Here is a 19566-nt window from a genome sequence, read left to right as displayed (position 1 = left end):
CAACGCATGGGGGGTATCATGGGCGAAATAGTATACTCTGTTATGTCCATGTTACTGCTCATGTCTATAGGTGACGGTTACCACTTTCCATCAGGTGGGCCGTCAGCTTGTTTGCCATTCTAAGTTGTATAAAAAAAATAAACATTACATTACAAACAAACATACAATATTTGCGTATGCCTATTAAATCACAGCATGTACTTTAATTAAATTAAACAGTATGAAAAGAAATTGAATAATTTTAAGGAAATAGGTAATCATCATCATCATCATCATCATCATCTCAGCTAATATCTGTTCACTTCAGAACATATGCCTCTCCCATAGACTGCCATAAAGACCGATCCTACATCTTCATCCACTGAGCTGCAATGCATTTGAGATCATCACTCCATCTAGTGGGAGATCCTCCTACATTGCATTTTCACGTATGGGGTCTCCACTCGATAAACTTTTCCCCATTAGTTGTCGATTCTTCGAGCTATGTAATTACCCCATTGCCACTTAAACTTGCTTATCCTCCAGACTATGTTTTTTTTTTTATACAACTTAGAATGGCAAACAAGCTGACGGCCCACCTGATGGAAAGTGGTAACCGTCGCTTATAGACATGAGCAGTACCATGGACATAACAGAGTATACTGTTTCGCCCATGATACCCCCCATGCGTTGCCGTTCCTGAGGACTCAGGTGTTACTCCTCTGTACCCAGTAAATTCACGCCATATCCCACCCTTCAAACCGAAACACAGCCATACAAACACAACTGCTTCAAGGTTGAAACACGAATGGGACAGAGGTACCCAAGCAATCGACTTTTGTACAAAGTCTCCCTATGGCAGATATTTTGGTAATAATTAAAACATTGAACACAATTGCCGCAAAATAAAGACTACGCTTCTAAGATATAATTCTGTCTCTTTGATAATATAATAATAGATAATAATAGACTAGAATTATTTTAAATATTACGCTGTTAGTTTACGAAATATATAATATAACTGTAATGTTAAATATTTTTAGTAAATACGAATATTAGTGAATTAAATTAACAAATATTAAAAAAAAATCATTATTTTCGTCATATCAGACGTTAGCTGTCCACTGCTGAATCTATTATAGGTCTCCCCTATAAGGGAGGTTTTGCCAGTAGTTGCCACACTTGGCAGACGAATTGGCAACCGCAGTTAAGCTTTAAAGATGTTTTAATAGGGACGCTGCTGTATATCCCTCGCTCTCCCTTAGTAGCTTTTTAAAACACCAACGGGAAAGGAAGATGTGGTCTATTCTATGCCGGGACCACACGATCATATTAGCCGTTAATTGTTCACTGCTAAAGATAGACCACCCCCATATTATAGGGGATTTTACCAGTAGTTGCCACGCTTGGCAAGCGAGTTGGCAACCACAGTTAAGTTTTTGATGATGTATTAAAAGGAACTTTATTTCCAATCCTTTGAGCATTAAGTTTCATTAATGTCGACACCCACAGGAAAGAAAGGGGTGGTCCATTCTATGCCGGGACTTATTGTTGCCTAAATCGATATCACTACATAGTATAAAACAAAGTCGCTGTCGCTATCTGTCCGTCCCTATGTATGCTTAAATCTTCAAAACTACGCAACGGATTTTGATACGGTTTTTTTAATACATAGAGTGATTCAAGAGGAAGGTTTATACGTATAATACATGCATAATATTGTAGAGAAACACTAATAATTTTAGAGTGAAGCCGGGGCGGGTCGCTAGTCTACAATGAATCTCACCTACACACGTTACTTTTGCCCTCTACCTACTAAGTGGATTATTCGATAATAGATACTTGTAATTATATTTCTTAATGTTTTACTTTCTTAGTAACACAATACTATTATACCTACTTGTACAACAATTAGTCCATTACCCTAAGGTTGTCTTGAAAAGATTGCTCTCAGCAATAAGACCGCCTTACTGTACTTATACAATTGTATCGTTATATTTATTAATTGTCTTGTTTATTCCCTATATTTTATAATTCAAATAAAGTATACTCATTCATTCATTCATAGATTTTTTCTTATACGAGTAAAAACTAAATTTGATAGAATCGGAATCACGCGTGGAAACACGTGAAGGTCCAGGGGGGACCCTAGAAACTGTCGTGGTAATAGTTGAATTGGATGCGACGGGCCAACTAATCCAACCTGACTCTGACCTTTCACCCTGACCTGTCATCCCTCACCGGTGCCCCGCCGATGTATACCGATAGCGCAGGCGGGGTCACTATTACATTTTCATCCAATAGAAAAACGGTCGTTGCACCCTGAATTGATAAAATCTCTTTCAGTGACAAACCTGTCTTAATTTTCGCATCTTATATATGTAATCACGATACTAATGTCAAAAAACAGCGCCCATCACACAAGGTGGAACACTTTACTCCTTCACCATTGTTGTTTACCATCGAAGGTATATTCTACTGAATTTACACACTGCTATTATATCTATTAACTGTTCATTGGTGAACAAAGGCTTCCTCCTATTGGGGGGGGTTTTGCCAGTATTTGCCACGCTTGGCAGGCGAATTGGCAACCACAGATGCTCATCCCTTGACTTCATAACTACCATTATTCGCCTCTTACGACACCCACGTCATATAGCTCGAAGAAGCGACAACCGATGGGGAAGAAAGGTTCTTGAGTGGCGTCCCCGAACGGGCAAACCCCCTACTAGATAGAGTAACGACCTGAAATACATTGCAGGGATTCAGTAGATGCAGGTAACTCAGGACCGTTCTTTACGGCAGTCTATGGGGGAGATATATGTCTAGCAGTGGACAGATAATAGCTGAATTGATGGTAATAATGACGACACCCACGGAAACGGAAGGGTGGCCCGTTCTGTGTCAGAACTACACGGTAAACTGCTATACAATTTATAAATTCCGAAATTGTCAAATTAGGTACAGAGGAATAACACCTGAGTCCTCAGGAATGGCAACGCATAGGGGGTATCGTGGACGAAACGGTATACTCTGTTATGTCCATGATACTGCTCATGTCTATAGGCGACGGTTACCACTTTCCATTAGGTGGGCCGTCAGCTTGTTTGCCATTCTAAGTTGTATAAAAAAAACAAAATTATCCAAATTTCTCCAAGTCCATCCATCCATCGTTCTCTGACGATTACATTTCTCCGAAATTTCCGAAGAATTTTTTTTTAACAAAATTGCTAAAGATATGCCCAATCTGGCAACGTTAGAAACATATTAGCATACTATTGCTACCGACGGTAATGCGGGTTGATATGGGATTTTATTATGAGTTTCCCTGTCCGTACCGTCGGAGTTCGGTCGAAATTAGATCGCCCTTCTTTTTGAAGTGGGTTAATAATACCTATGTCTCTATACATTAGGGGCAAGGTCGTTATGAACATTTGTACATGGCTAGTGACCCGTCCTGTCTTCGAGCGGACGCAAATTGTACATTTAAACTCCTCTAAAAAATTATCTATTCGTAAATGTAATAATTACCAGTTTAAATTATGTGTAATTAGATCGAGAAAGCTCGACTAGTTTCGTAATCAATTCGTAATCCTTAATCAAGAGCAGCTCTGATAGGAGCACGAGATAGACTGTGCGTCTCGCCCGCTCATACTTATGTTCGTGCCACTCATGATTAAGGATCACGCATTGATCCTGAAACTAGTTGAGTTTTCTCTATTTAATTACATGCAAATCAAACCAGTAGCTATGAAATTAAAATTATCTAAATGTTAGTGAAAACCGTGTCACAATAATTTCCGAGGTTTTGAAGAAACAGAAAGATTCGAATAGCGCCTTTTTTATTATTATTTTTTTTTATATTGTTTAAAATAAATAAAATTTCAATTTTATTACCTCCAAAAAGTGTAATATAAAAATTATATTAATTATCTTTTTTGAAAGAAGAAAGAAAGAAATAAAGGAAGAAAGAAAAAATATTTATTTAGTGCTTAATTTCACACATAATAATAATAAAAAAAATTAACAATAAACAAAAATAATGAAAAAGAAAAAGCACTAAAATGCTGTTTTCCAAAGTGATATAGATAAGAATATAGAAAAAAAATGGGACAATAAAATAGTTTATTTATTAAATATGACACGAACCGGTCTGTCCTGGTAGCACCCGTCCACGGGGGGGAAAGGGATTGTTAGTAATGGAGACTAAGAATCCCATTACTAGCAATATACCAAGCCAGGTCGACCTCCTAGCGGTTCTCCCTGAAAACTATCATGGTTAATTCCTTGTGAATTCATCATGATGGGCTATCTGGCCTGTTTTCATTCTCATCTATCACCCTTCACTGGTGCTCCGCCAGCGTATCCCGTTAGCGCAGGCGGATTACCATTCCATTTTCACCCATCAAAAAAAGCACCCGTTCCCAAGCATGAAAATTGGAATCAACTTCCAGCAGCAGTATTTCCGAACCGATACGACAACATAACCTTCAAGAAAAGAGCATATTCCTTTTTAAAAGGCCGGCAGCACACCTGCAATGCCGTAGGTGTTGTGGGTGACCATGGGCGGCGGTAGTCATACCATCAGGTGAGCCGCATGCTCGTTTGCCCCCTGTGTTGTAAAAAAAAAAAAAAAAAAAAAAAAAAAAAAAAAAAAAAAAAAAAATGACGCTAGGATCAGCCATCATCTCTTTCAACCATATTGAAGGAGAAAAAATAAAAGAAATATTACTTTATAATATAAATTATAAAGTAACCTTTCCGTATTTTTGTGCTGCAGGTTTTTTATTTCCTCATCACATTGTAAGTCCTTCGTCAAATCACAATTTACGGAAAGAATTGAAAAATGATTTAGTCGACGGTTCGACATTGTTGTCCTCCTATATTTGATATGTACGTTTTCGATAAACGCACACATGGGTCGTCGATCTCAAGGTTGCCAACCTTATGATTGAATTTTTGAAATTGTAGATTTTTTTAAATTTAACATATCGTCTATTATTTTCGGTAGGGGGTGGAGACCCTTTGTATTCGCGAGGCCCTGGGCTGCACGCCAAAAAGTATAAGTAATATAAAGTATAATGCCCTTAAGTAGATCCGGCCTTGGTCCTATCTCATAAATATCATTAATATAGTTTGTAAAGATGGATATTTGTTACTCTTTTACGCAAAAACTACAGAATGAATTTGAATGAAATTTCATACACAGATAGATAGATAGATAGATAAACTTTTTATTTGAGCCATTTATGACACACGTAATATTACAAATGAGTTTATACAATCAAATTATTTACACTTTTCAAAATATACAACAAAAGATAAAATATGAAATTATGATTTCGCCATGTGTGTCGCAGTGACCCAAATAAGCTACAGCTCAGTGATGATTTTGCTTAAAAGCAAAACACTGATTTTCAGCTGCAGCCTGAAGTTAGGCTACACGGACGCGTGCAACAAACTCAGAGTGTAACCTGTGTAACAGCCAAAGATAAAATTATATTATATAGATACATATTTATATAAATGATGCATAAATAATATATTTTATTAATTAATTAAACATACAATATAAATAATTCACCACAATAATTATTATGTTGAAAGCAGTCGCTACCAGGCGACCAACCCAAGTTTTTGTTTAGTTAATAAATGCTGTGTTAGTAACTTTTTAAAAATTGATTTGGGTGCAGAAGAACACCATAGTATACTTTATTTTATTTTATTTAATACATTACTGTACACACAAATTAAAATAATAATATAACATAGTATTCAAATATATTAAGAGATCGCCCTAGCGATAAGACCGCCTTTTGTACCTTTATGTGTATATTTCAATCTGTATTTATGTTACTGTATTTCACTTGAATTATTCACTTGTCATTTTATAGTTTTATTTATAGTGCAATAAAGAGTTAAATAAATAAATGAATAATAATAAATAAAGGCGATTTTAACTGTAGAAGATTACTTCTATAACTCTTCCCAATAGTATTTTATGTACTGATTCACACGGGCAAAGTCGCGAGTTACAGCTAGTATATCATAAAATTGCTGATTATATATTATATTATATATATTTCTTTATTAACCAATGTAACAGTTTTCGTCACACAATGGCAAGTCAATATTTACATTATAATTTTTTTTTATGCAACTTAGAATGGCAAACAAGCTGAGGGCCCACCTGATGGAAAGTAGTAACCGTCCCCTATAGACATGATCAGTACCATGGACATAAAAGAGTCTACTGTTTCGCCCATGATACCCCCATGCGTTGCCATTCCTGAGAACTCAAGTGTTATTCCTCTGTACCCTGTAAATTCACGCTATATCCCACCTATCAAACCGAAACATACCCATGCAAACACAACTGCTTTACGGTAGAAACACGAATGGGATAGAGGTACCCAAGCAATCGAACAACATTTGAAATATAAAATAAAAATAACATTATATATTAATTAATTACATTATATGTCAATATAATAGTAAATACATGTCAATAACGACGACTACAAGTTATAAAATTTGAATTGTCACACTTATTACAATTAAATATGAATAAATGATTAATGACTGTAGACATAAAATATTATTGAAAGTAAATAGAAATTAAAAGCTCTCTCAATTACTTTTAGAAAGTAGATTTAAATAGTCACTGGACCGAAACGTTTTATTTTCTAATATCTAACATCGTGCTATTATTAAACGATTATTTTGAACGGATTTAGTAATTCATTTTACAATCGAGACAGGGTTTAACTCTGTATTGATCCCATATTAATTTTGTCATACAAATTCTTTAAAAATAGAATCTACTCGTAGACACGATGCAGTTTCACATATTTAAAATCTAATTATGGCTGCCAATCGCCAATTGGCATTTTTATTTATTGGTTTTATAAAATTGTGGTGTCTTTTCCAAACTTTGGCATTAGCAAAATCATGGGAATCCCGATGAAGCCATAATTTATACCTATGTATATATATATATATATAAAACCGTAGAGGTCAAATCGTCATAGTCGTAGAATACTGACAGATCTGACAAATATTACATATAAAGATCCGTCAGTATTCTACGACTATGACGAAATGTCTGTACATATAAAACAAACGTGAAAAACCGATGTCAAGGGGATGTTAGAAGTGGAATAGAACACATTAAGATTTTTTCAAATCTTTTTGTTGTCTATTTGTACGGGCTAATCTCCGAAACTGTTGGACCGATTGAAATGTAATTTTGAATGGTGGTACCTTACATCCCTAGTCAATATTTTAGATACTTTTCACGGAAAATTAAAGTGTACTTGTGGGATAGTTAAAAAACTATAGTAACTTATACAGCTTAGTATACAACCTACTTAAAGTCATTTTGACCTAAGGCAAAGAGTGAAAACAACACGTCATTTGTTAATTTTGCTCTAGTATTCCCAGACATAATAAATAGGCCATACATCGATGCAGACTCAACATAAACCACTGCGAGCCTAGTGTAAACGGTTCAGTTCTCAAATGAAATGAAATGAAATGAGTTAATAAAATGAAATGAGTTTATTTTCATTAAATAGTCTTAAAATTGTTAACTGTATGTGTTTTTTTAGTCCTGTATTAAAAGATAAAGACAATACCTATCATCCTGCTAAAAGTGGTTCACATACGGGAAAACGTTGTTTTTTTTTTTTTTTTTGTTGAAAAATCTACTTGTTCACTTATTATAAATCTCTCACGGTCTTGATTTGTTTACAAAAATAGAGGTTCACGACAAAGTGTACCCTTATCAAGTCAACGGTAACAACAACTACGACTAATGATGTGAAAATTGAAGTGGATTCCAAGAAAACAACAAGAGATCCGAATATTTGGAAGGGAAATTCAGATGCGTGCTGTATTATAGTGACGTGCCGAGTCAAGTCGACTCGAGTACTCGAGTACTTAGTATCGATTTCGAGTACTTACGGTACTCGAACACTATTCATATGTTTATCATAATTGTTTTATTTTTCTGTTTCAATAAATTTATACGGTTGTTAATAACATTTAAAGTATCATTTTTAGATTGCTGAATATTTATTTTCTTTCTTTCTTTCTTTAGAAATATTCTAAAGAAATCAATTGAGTAAGTACTGAAATGTGATAAAGTACTCGAACAGCCATGCTTGAGTATTAATCTGAGTACTAAGATTCGAGTCACGATTCGATTATTTTTTTGACGATTATCAAAATATTCGATTAACAAATAAGGTCGACTCGTCACTTTACTATATTATTATAAATTCACTTACAATTTACAAACAAGACGTGATGCGATAAAAGTTTTAATGTAGCGACAAATAATAGTCGAAAATATTTTCTATTAGAATCTAGTGGGCTGTCTGTTAGTTTACCTTTTTCAAATGATAAAGGTTTTCATTAAATGATAAGTAAATTAAATTACATAATTTAGCGCCACATCACTACAATATTTTTTTATGAGAATGAAATAGAATGGTAAATCTACCTGTGCGAAAAAGGACAGAGGGCTTATTACTAATGAAGATTAATGTCCCCATTGCTCGCAATATATCAGATCGACCTCAAAACTGACTTCGAAGAAGGAGAAGGCCCTCGATTCGGTTGTATTTTTTACTGAGGTAACAAGACCTCATAACTCCGTCATTTATGAATTAACTCGAAAAATTCTTTTTTATTTGATATGTTTTCAGATTAGGGGCCGTTTAAATATTGCGTAACGCAGTTTTTGAAGATTGTCACTTCTCCTTCTCCCCGTGTAACCCCCTCGCCATAAACGTTACGCAATAGCGAAGTGACCATTTTTACCATTTTTTATTTTTATGTTGTTAAGAATCACAACACTGATAAATACGAACAATAAAAATAAAATAAAAATGACGTACAATACATTCGTGGGATTCCCCGTAAAACATAAATGTAAAGAGTTTCCAACTTGCCAGATTTTAATTTCCTAGTTTTTTATTTAAATAAAAAAAATATATATATATATATATATATATATATATATATATATATATATATATATATATATATATATATATATATATATATATATCTGCAAATTTCCAGTCAATATAACCTAGGTAACAAAAGAAATATCACTTTTGTGATGTTTTTTGCTAGATATTTACGCAACGGGAGATAATGGCCTCGGGGAAAGAAACCTGCGGGGAATAAAATATAGTTTTTGTGATCAGAGCAATATGTTTTTCGCAAACATTTCTTCCTTTCGTCATCCCATCTATTACAGAAAATCAGTGTTTTGCTCTTTTGAGGGCAAAACAATAAACTGAATTGTGACCATTTTGTGTTACTGTGGTACACGCACGAAAATAAAAATAATATTACTTCTTTTATATTTTTTTCCTTTTTTTTTCGTATATGTATTTCTTTGTTTTTTTTTTTGTGTATCTCTATCTATGTCTGTTGTTATTTGTGTGCTGTAAATAATGCATTGAATTATATATCTATCTATCTATCCACTGCTATTATTTCAGTAATATTACTTATTTGTTTATGTATTTTTGTTTTTTTTATTTGTGCTTTATTTTATTTTTATTCTTTTGTCTCTTTTGCTGTGTATTACGTGTATGTTTTTTTTTTTTTATTGTAATTTGTGTGCTGTAAGTAATGCAAATAAATTGTCTATCTATCTATCTATCTATCTATCTATCTAATGAAATAGCTGAAAATATTTACATAACACATTCACTGCCATAGAAATTAATAGAAAATAATAGCTGGGAACCAAATTTTTTAAGGCGAATTTTAATTAAGTATATACGAATATTTAAAAATATGAATTAATGTATATGGTTATTATTATTATTTTAATAAAAAGATAAAAAAAACATTTTTCGGATCCGAGTGGGAGGCACCGCCATGCGCCACTATGGCCCCGTCTCACTCGGATTCGAGTGGTGAGCACTGAATGTGATAATCAAGATACCATTGTTCTAAAAATTTGCACCAAATCAGATCTAATTTTAAACATGTCACCTAAACCTATTTTTATTTTTTTTTTTTTATTTTCTGTATTTATTTTAAGTTTCTGTATTTTATTTATGTCAAGTAAGGAAATCCATTGACTTACACATCATCATGTCAACCAGTAACTGTCCACTGCTCAACATAAATTTCCTCCTATTGGAAAGCTTTGCCAGTAGTTGCCACGTTTAGCAGGCGGATTGGCAACCGCAGTTAGGCTCTGATGATGTTTTAAGAGAGCCGCTGCTGCCTATCCCTCGACCATTAAGTTCCTTTAATCTCCTCTTACTACACCCACAATAAAGAAATGGGTGAACCATTCTATGCCAAAACTACACAGCGGCTTACACATAGATATATGTAATTATTCATTATCATTTTCTTCATTGCTATCTAGAAGGAAAATTAATTTATTTAAATATATACCTTATTTATTATGTTCAGAATGTACAAAGTAAATATTGTAATGCGGTATAATATTATCGTGCCTCCCACCAAATTGTTTGTAATTACTCCTTTCCTTCCAAAGGTTGCCTGGAAGAGATCGCTCTTAGCGATAAGGTCGCCCATTGTTTTCTCATTGTGATTATTTCTTGTAATTGTTTATATTTATAATAAGTTTACTATTGTAATCTTTTGTAAGAAACAATAAAAAGTATCTATCTATCTATTATTTTTTCTATATATTTCAAATTTATATATAACTAAGAGATATTTAGACCCGCGACTCTTTACGTGTGGATTTTATATTTGTTTTTAAGTATTGAATTTTCAGTATTCCTTTCTTATTATTCACCTGCGTGAAATTCTACAGATAAGCTCTTTATATAAATAAAGAACCCATCTGTAAAATTTCATGTTTTTGATTCAGCGGTTTTGGCTATACGTTGATATATGTATGGGTCAGCATTCAATCAGCATCCTGTTTTAATATATGTATATAGATTTAAATACATGAATATATGTATAATAATGATGATGGTATCAGCCGTTACTGTTCACTGCTATGCATAATATAGGTCTCCCCCTATTGGAGGGTTTTGTCAGTAGTTGCCACGCTTGGCAGGCGGGTTGGCAACCGCAGTTAAGCTTTACTGATGTTTTAAGAGGGACGCTACTGAAAAAACACTGGAAACAGCAGAATATAATGTGAATTTATTTACTACTGTCATCTTGTTGTATCTACCATTTTCTAACTTATAAATTTATTTTTAATATTATTTTCTATCCTTTTTTCTCGACATTGGTTGACACATACGCTACTGTGCTAGCGTCTGCTATACTTATAAGTCGTAACCAAGTAAGTGTAATATGTGTGTTTGTGTGTGTACGTGCGTGCGTGCGTGCGTGCGCGCGCGCGCGCGCGTGTGTGTGTGTGTGTGTGTGTGTGTGTGTGTGTGTGTGTGTATGTGTGTTTCTGTACCTGTGTGTGATGTATGTGGTGTATGTATATACCTATACTCTATGTAACTGCGGTGCTATGAGAGACATATATAAAACAAATCATAAATAACTAATAATATTGATAAATATATAATATGTTATATATTAAATATTAATCTAGGTTATGTCCTGTCTTTGGACCACCAGCTAGCTATATACATTAAAATCAAATTTTCTCTAAGCATCTCGTACCTTCACAACACACTGCTCACACTGCGTCGTAATATTGCCTCCCTTGGCATTTTTTATCGCTAGTTTCATGGGAAATGTTCTGAATTATTCGAAATTATTCCTCCCTCTCCATTTCAGCACAGAGCTACCCGTACAAAGACTGAGTCCATTCATTATGTATGAGATTCATATTAGGACCAAAAAATTTGGCTATTCATACATTTGTCGAACCATCAAACTACAGAATTTCCTTCCAGGATCTGTTTCCTGCCAAGTATAGATTGAATTTCTTCAAGAAGTCATAAAAAAGAGTTTATATAAACTGGTATATAGTTTTTTTTTTTGATGGGTGTAAATGGTATGGTAACCCCGCCTGCGCTAACGGAATACACTGGCGGAGCGCCAGTAAAGGGTGATAGATGAGAATGAAAACATGCCAGTTAGCCTATCATGGTGAATTCATCAGGAATTAACCATGATAGTTTCCAGGGAGAACCGCGTGGAGGTCGACCTGGTTGGGTATATTGCTAGCAATGGGATTCTCAGTCACCATTACTAACAATCCCTTTCCTCCCTAAACTGGTATATAGTTTGCGGTACAGCATTTAAGACATCCCGTCCTCGCCATTGGATACGGGTGACGGAACGCCTATACAAGAGGGTACTCGGTGGGCGCAATTTAGGCGCAATATTTGAGGAGCATTAGGAAGGCAAATGAACGGCCGGATACTGCAACAAATGAGTATGTGGTCGGCCCCCGAACTGGCGACCTCTGCTGTCTACCGGTCCTCAAGTGTGGCCCATATAGGTATAGGTTAAACCATATCATTGCTTTCCATCAGGTGAGATCGTAACCAATTGCAGGACCCGTTAATAGTAAAAAAAGATGCAATCTTGCATTAAACTTACGGCACACACAAATTGATTCCATAATCACTTGTCATCAATTTTTACCCATTATCAGCAGCATAACTTGTTAAGAAAAACTTTAGACGATTAGATGTTTTCACGAACCCACGAACACTCAGATTATAGAATGAGCTCCCTGACGAGATTTTCCCGAGAGACTACAGCATGGGCTTCTTTAAAAAAGGAGTAAAGAGGTTTTGTCAGGGTCGGCAACGCGCGCGTAATACCCCTAGTATTGCGGGCGTTCATAGACTACAGTAATCAATTGCCATCAGGTGGACCGTATGCTTGTTTGCCACCTTAGTGGTATAAAAAAACATAAGTTCTTAAATTGTTTATTGTTGGAATATTTGTAATTGATAATAGTAAAACATGTGGAGTTCTCCTTGAATAAGACTTTTACATTAGGCAAATTTATTTTAATGTTATTGATTAAATAGTATGTAAAATGTAAAAAGTATTAGGTGAATCTTATTAAATAAATTAAAAAAAAATCACTTACCATCAGGTGGCTATCGAATCAATGTGCTATTACAAAGAAAGGAAAACGGTAACCTTATAAGCGAAAACTACATATAAAACTCTTCCATCCAAACAATCGAATGCATACTCGAAAATTATATTCGAAACTATGAATAGTAACAGTACAAATTCGATGTATAAATGATTTATTTTTCTTTTGTTTCAGATAAAACATGTTATGAATAACAGAAGCCAAGTGTGACTCGTTCGTCAACATGTGCAGAAACGAAAAATTTGTAATAGTCATAACTTTAATTTTAACACAAACAAATGCTTTAAACGTTGCATTAGAAAATAAATATGAAAATATTAATAGATTAGAAACCGTAGAGCTAAATAGCAGTATGGATAATGTAGAAAATATAATGAATAGAGCTGACAATGCATTTGATGCGTTTAATAATAACGACACATTAAAGAAAAGCGGTACAGAAGAATGTGTGGGTGATGCAGAGTTCTGCAATATGACAAGAGAAGACTACATAGAAATGTTAAACGAATACATATACCCACAAACATACGAGTGGATACTTATAGGCACGCACACTGCCGTATTTGTGATGGGATTGGTTGGAAATGCATTGGTGTGCGTAGCTGTGTATAGGAATCACACTATGCGAACCGTGACGAACTATTTCATTGTTAATTTGGCAGTGGCCGATTTCATGGTGATACTGTTCTGTCTGCCGCCTACAGTGCTGTGGGATGTGACAGAGACGTGGTTTTTAGGGAAAGCGCTATGCAAAATCTTGCTTTATTTTCAGGTAAATATATAACTCTTTTTTCAATAGCAATGTATAATAATTGACTAATAACTATTGTAAGTCTATACACTTAGATTGTATAGATAGAGCATCGAGCATCAAAAACGGGTCAACTTTTTGTCAGCTAATTGTTAAATTAGCTGACTTGGTTTTTTTATTAATGTTCTATATACTTATGCACATAATATACCTTGACGTATCTATATTTAATTATTTAATAAATAAAATTAGTTTTTGCACATTAAAAATCACGCAAAATTGTATGAAAAAGTTGATCCGCTTTTCTCGAAACATTTGTATGGAGACACTCTATCTATATAATCTAAGGTCATACTGTATTGTAAATATGTATGTCGACTTTACTCACGTTTTAAATTTGGGAATGCTCAATTAATTTTTAGCTCAATAGGAGCCCTTAATCATGAGCGCAGTTCATAGCTGTATCAGGAGCAGCACTACGCGACCAGCACGCTGTTTATCGCTGCGCATGTGCGATCAGCAACGGTGTTTTTTTTTAAATGGATAATAATGAAATGGTAACCCCACCCGCGCTATCGGTATACACTGGCGGGGCACCAGTGAGCGACGATAGGTGAGGATGAAACAGGTCAGTTAGTTCATCGTGACGTATCTAACAATAAATCAAGCTCGATGGTTTCCAGGGAGAACCACGAGGAGGTCGACCTGACAGAGTATATTGCTAGCAATGGAGCTACTAATCCCCATTACTAAAAATCCCTCCCCCCCCCCCCCCAGCAACGGTGGTTGGTGGTGAAGCCGATCGTACTCGTATATAGTCTCTATGGCAATATATCGTCATAGTCGTAGAATACTGACGGATCTGACGAATATTACATATAAAGATCCGTCAGTATTCTACGACTGTGACGATATAATCATAATATGGATATTGACAATATAATAAAAGTGGTATTATCATAGTTTACCTAAATAATCGCGTTAATTCTCGCATCTTACGAAACATAATACTATATATTTGAAACATTTTCATGACACTGAGACAGAACTGTCTATACAAGACTTTATACAAAGTATCGCTTTGTTAAAAATTGTTAAAAGGGCTTACGTAAAAGTTCATTACAAGGACCTTTAGACATCTAATTAAACGTAAGCCCGTGTTCTTTTTCTTCGATATCAGAAAATGCCATTACAACAATTTTAACAGCCTTATGTTAAGTTATAACTTTGTAGCTCTTTTGAGACAAATTCAATTAATTGATGTTTAATTTTGTCAAGAACTTAGTTCTAGGTTTAATGTTGTTAAATATTTGGAATTTTTATTCCTTATACTTGTTCTTATAGAGTATAGAATGGTAACACCACTCACCAGAGGGAGACTTTGTACAAAAGTCGATTGCTCGGGTACCTCTGTCCCATTCGTGTTTCAACCGTGAAGCAGAACTTAGAATGGCAAACAAGCCGACGGTCCACCTGATGGAAAGTTGTAACTGTCGCCTATACACATGAGCAGTACCATGGACATAACAGAGTATACTGTTTCGCTCATGATACCCCGCCCCTCCCCCATGCGTTGCCATTCCTGAGGACTCAGATGTTATTCCTCTGTACCCAGTAAATTCACGCCATATCCCACCCTTCAAACCGAAACACAGAAATGCAAACACAACTGCTTCACGGTTGAAACACGAATGTAACAGAGGTACCCGAGCAATTAATAATTAATAAACTAATAATTAATTAATTAGTTGTATTAAAGTGTAATAAATAAATAGTTATTTTCTATAATTCTTCTCCAGATAACAATGCTATGAAAGACTCGAAGATTATTCAAATATTTTTTATACAGTAGCCAGACTAAAGAATACTTACCTATCTACTATCCTATCCAACGAAGATTACATAAAAGTTTGGGGCATAATGCTCTTGTCCAACAGACGTCTTTCAAGCATTGTTCAATAGTCATTTTTTTCATTATTTTACTGCCTATTCGAAATGTAATTTCAGCCAAGAAGAACGAACAAAAAAAGTCAGCTGATGTTTTTTTAAAAAGTTTAATAATAAAAATAATTAAGATTCTGCCCGCATTGTACGCCGGTTTCTCTCCCTGGGGCCCTGAACCCCGGCCGACTGTGCTTCTGCCGGGAGTTAGTTGCCATCTCCTCTCCTTAAGAGGGGAGATGTGAATTTTAGTAAAATTTAAAAAACAATTAATTTGTGTGAATACAATTTACTAAGCAGTCATAAAATCTGATCATAATATATAAAAAATATAGTGTATAATATTAAAACAAATGAATAAAATAAGTCAGTTACAGTGACTAAAGCAGACCAGTCCTTGCAAACGGCATCCGTTCACGAGTATGACGGATAAGCCAGCCATCATTGCGCTCAACTTTTTTTTTATAGGTGATAATGAAATAGTAATCCCACCCGCGCTATCGGTATACACCGGCAGGGCACCAGTGATGGATGATAGGTGAGGATGAAGCAGGTCAGTTAGCCCATCGTGACGAATTCAACAAGATTTGTTCACGGTGGTTTCCAGGGGGAACCACGTGGAGGTTGACCTGATAGGGCATATTGCTAGCAATGAGGCTGTCAAACTCCATTACTAACAATCCATTCCCCCCTCATTGCGCTCAACTATATTTTAGGGAACTCAATATCCTGACCCACCACGCCACCGCCTATCTATACATTTTTATGAACATGACTTCAACAACAAGGCATCCAACCATGTCATAGCCAAATTGAAATAATTTCAAATTACATACTACGTAACAATTGCAAGGACATACTAAAATACTTTAAACACTGATTATTTCTTACAATATTTTTTTTTTTTTTTTATACAACTTAGAATGGCAAACAAGCTGACGGCCCACCTGATGGAAAGTGGTAACCGTCGCCTATAGACATGAGCAGTACCATGGACATAACAGAGTATACTGTTTCGCCCATGATACCCCCCATGCGTTGCCATTCCTGAGGACTCAGGTGTTATTCCTCTGTACCCAGTAAATTCACGCCATATCCCACCCTTCAAACCGAAACACAGCCATGCAAACACAACTGCAGTTGAAACACGAATGGGACAGAGGTACCCACGCAGTCGACTTTCGTACAAAGTCTCCCTCTGGTAATAATAAATAGGTATTATTTTAATGGATGATAATGGAATGGTAACTCCGCCTACACTAACGGTATCATATATGTATATATAACGCTGGCGAGGTACCAGTGAGGGATGATAGGTGAGAATGAAAAGACTGATCAGTTAGCCCATCATGTTGAATATACCTGAAATTCAGCACGGTAGTTTCCAGGTGGTACCACGTGGAGGTCGACTTGACAGGACACACTGGTAGCAGTAGGTAGATATGGGAATACAATTTTTATGTATCTGGTATTATATAATTGAGCCAAAATTTCCTGAAAAATAAATTTGATACTATATGATTAAGTCGAAATTCCCTGAAAAATCAATTTGTACAAACAAAGTCGCGGTGAACAGCCAGTCACCCAGTAACGTGTGTGAGTCTACCTGCCTTGTACTAGTAAATGTAAATTTAACACCACTTTATTGGAATTTTATGGTAAATTATTAGCACTAAATCATGCTAAGACAGCAGGGCGAGCACTTTACTCCATCCAAATCATCAATTCGATGTCTTACTCCGTAATTTATTGAATATTAGCTTAGAAATTTTAACCATGACGTAAACTACCGGTATATAATGCAACTTGAAGCAGAAGTACACATAAACTGTGATGAATTGAGCTACCTGTTTAAACATGTGTGGAAATCATTTAAAAAATCAGCATCAACGGCTTCAACAATCACTATGAAATTTGGTGTGTATATATATATATATATATATATATATATATATATATATATAGTGATCGCTCGATATAAGCATATATATACATATATAAATAAATTTTCATCACAAAATTAAAACAATTTCAAATTGATAAGAGCTTTTATATGTTGCAAGAGTTTTTCAGTTGTAAATACGAAGCGAAGAGTGTATTTTAATTGAAAGCACAATTTTATGTAATTGCTCGTTTTATGGAGTTTTTAATATGACATTTTAATTTATATTTTACAGAATCTAATTTTATTATCACTATATATTTTATTATGTAATTTACTATATCAATGTACGATTAATAAGTATATTTTATGTATATATTGTATTTTATGCACGAAAAATTATTAATTCACTGTTGCGCCACCTGCCAATTTCTATCTGTTCTCCTTTAACCAAAGGCTGTCTGTAAGAAATTTCCCTAGCGATAAGAGCACCTTTTATACCTTTATGTGTATATTTCAATCTATATTTTTTTTATACAACTTAGAATGGCAAACAAGCTGACGGCCCACCTGATGGAAAGTGGTAACCTATGGACATAAAAGAATATACTGATTCGCCCATGATACCCCCCATGCGTTGCCATTTCTGAGGACTCAGATGTTATTCCTCTGTACCCTGTAAATTCACGCCATATACCACCCTTCAAACCGAAACACAGCCATGCAAACACAGCTGCTTCACGGTAGAAACACGAATGGGACAGAGGTACCCAAGCAATCGACTTTTGTACAAAGTCTCCCTCTAGTATTACATAGTTGCAATTTTAACTTGTACCATATAACAGTATCGCTTTACAAATTTCTTATTTTGTCTGATGATAAAACTCTTAAAAAGTATTAAGCACTATTATTGATTAATATTATGAAAGAAATTTATAATTTTGCTTTTAAGTAAGTAAATATGTAAGTAAGTTATTATATAATAATATTTTAATGTTTTAAGAAAAACAAGTTTTTTTAGTGAATTGAAAATTATCTTAAAATACATCGTATATTTTACGAGAACTAACAATAAATATCTGTGGTAACAAATTAGATGTATATTTATATATGTTTTTTTTGTGTATGCATTCTTTTATCTCTTTTTACTGTGTATGTCTATTCTTATTAATGTACTGTAAGTAATGCAAATTAATTATCTATCTATCTATCTATCCAATACAAAGTGAATTAGTATTATTGTGAAATACTGTATTAAATTTCATTAAAATATATACAGCTCGCTGATTGTGACTGAGTAATAAACGAAATTGCGAACTTTCATCTTATAAAATTAGATTTACAATGTTGGCAACACTCTGTATATACCAGAGGGAGACTTTGTACAAAAGTCGAATTAAAGAAGCAGTTGTGTTTGCATGGCTGTGTTTCGGTTTGAAGAGTATAAAAAAAAAATAACACCTGAGTCTTGGCAAATTAAAAAAAAAAAATGTCTATAGGCGACGGTCACCACTTTCCATCTTTGATCCATTCTAAAAAAAAAAAAAAAAAAAAAAAAAAAAAAAAAAAACGTATAATTAAAGATTGTGTTCCATATAAAAAAAAACTGACTTAAATTAAAAAAAAAAAAAACCAGTTACTTTGATCTGATTGAAAATGATATAGTTACAGAATTTTTCAAATCGTTTCAGTACTAACAAAGTTTTGAGATAACAAACATTATACCTACTTCTTTTTGAAAACGTTTGTAAATAGTTTAATTTTTATATCGAAATAACTGGTTTTGTCACCTTTAACACAGGTATCTCTAAGAAGTGATTATTGAAAATTTCAACTTAAAAGGAAAACACGACACTACGCGTGCAAAGCCGCAGGCAACAGTTAGTATTATTATAATATATTTAGATGATCGGAATTTAGATTCACAAAATCCACTAGAATCAGAGTACTCAATGAATAAACTTAATT

The 19566-nt window shown here is 34.4% G+C and overlaps 1 protein-coding gene across 1 annotated transcript in view; it reads left to right on the top strand.

The window, feature by feature from the left end:
* LOC113511276 (orexin receptor type 2-like) overlaps positions 1 to 19566 on the top strand; it is a 138877-nt gene that overhangs the window by 83162 nt on the left and 36149 nt on the right. The window contains exon 2 of the mRNA XM_052892265.1: positions 13199 to 13796. Coding sequence (XP_052748225.1) covers positions 13248 to 13796 — 549 coding nt within the window. The 5' untranslated portion in view covers positions 13199 to 13247. The remainder of the gene's footprint in view (positions 1 to 13198; positions 13797 to 19566) is intronic.

The sequence above is a fragment of the Galleria mellonella genome, unplaced genomic scaffold (assembly GCF_026898425.1).
Source record: "Galleria mellonella isolate WM207_F2 unplaced genomic scaffold, CSIRO_AGI_GalMel_v1 utg109, whole genome shotgun sequence".
Lineage (NCBI taxonomy): Eukaryota > Metazoa > Arthropoda > Insecta > Lepidoptera > Pyralidae > Galleria > Galleria mellonella.
The sequence above is the reverse complement of the archived record's forward strand: the minus strand, read 5'-3'. Positions and strand labels throughout refer to the sequence as shown.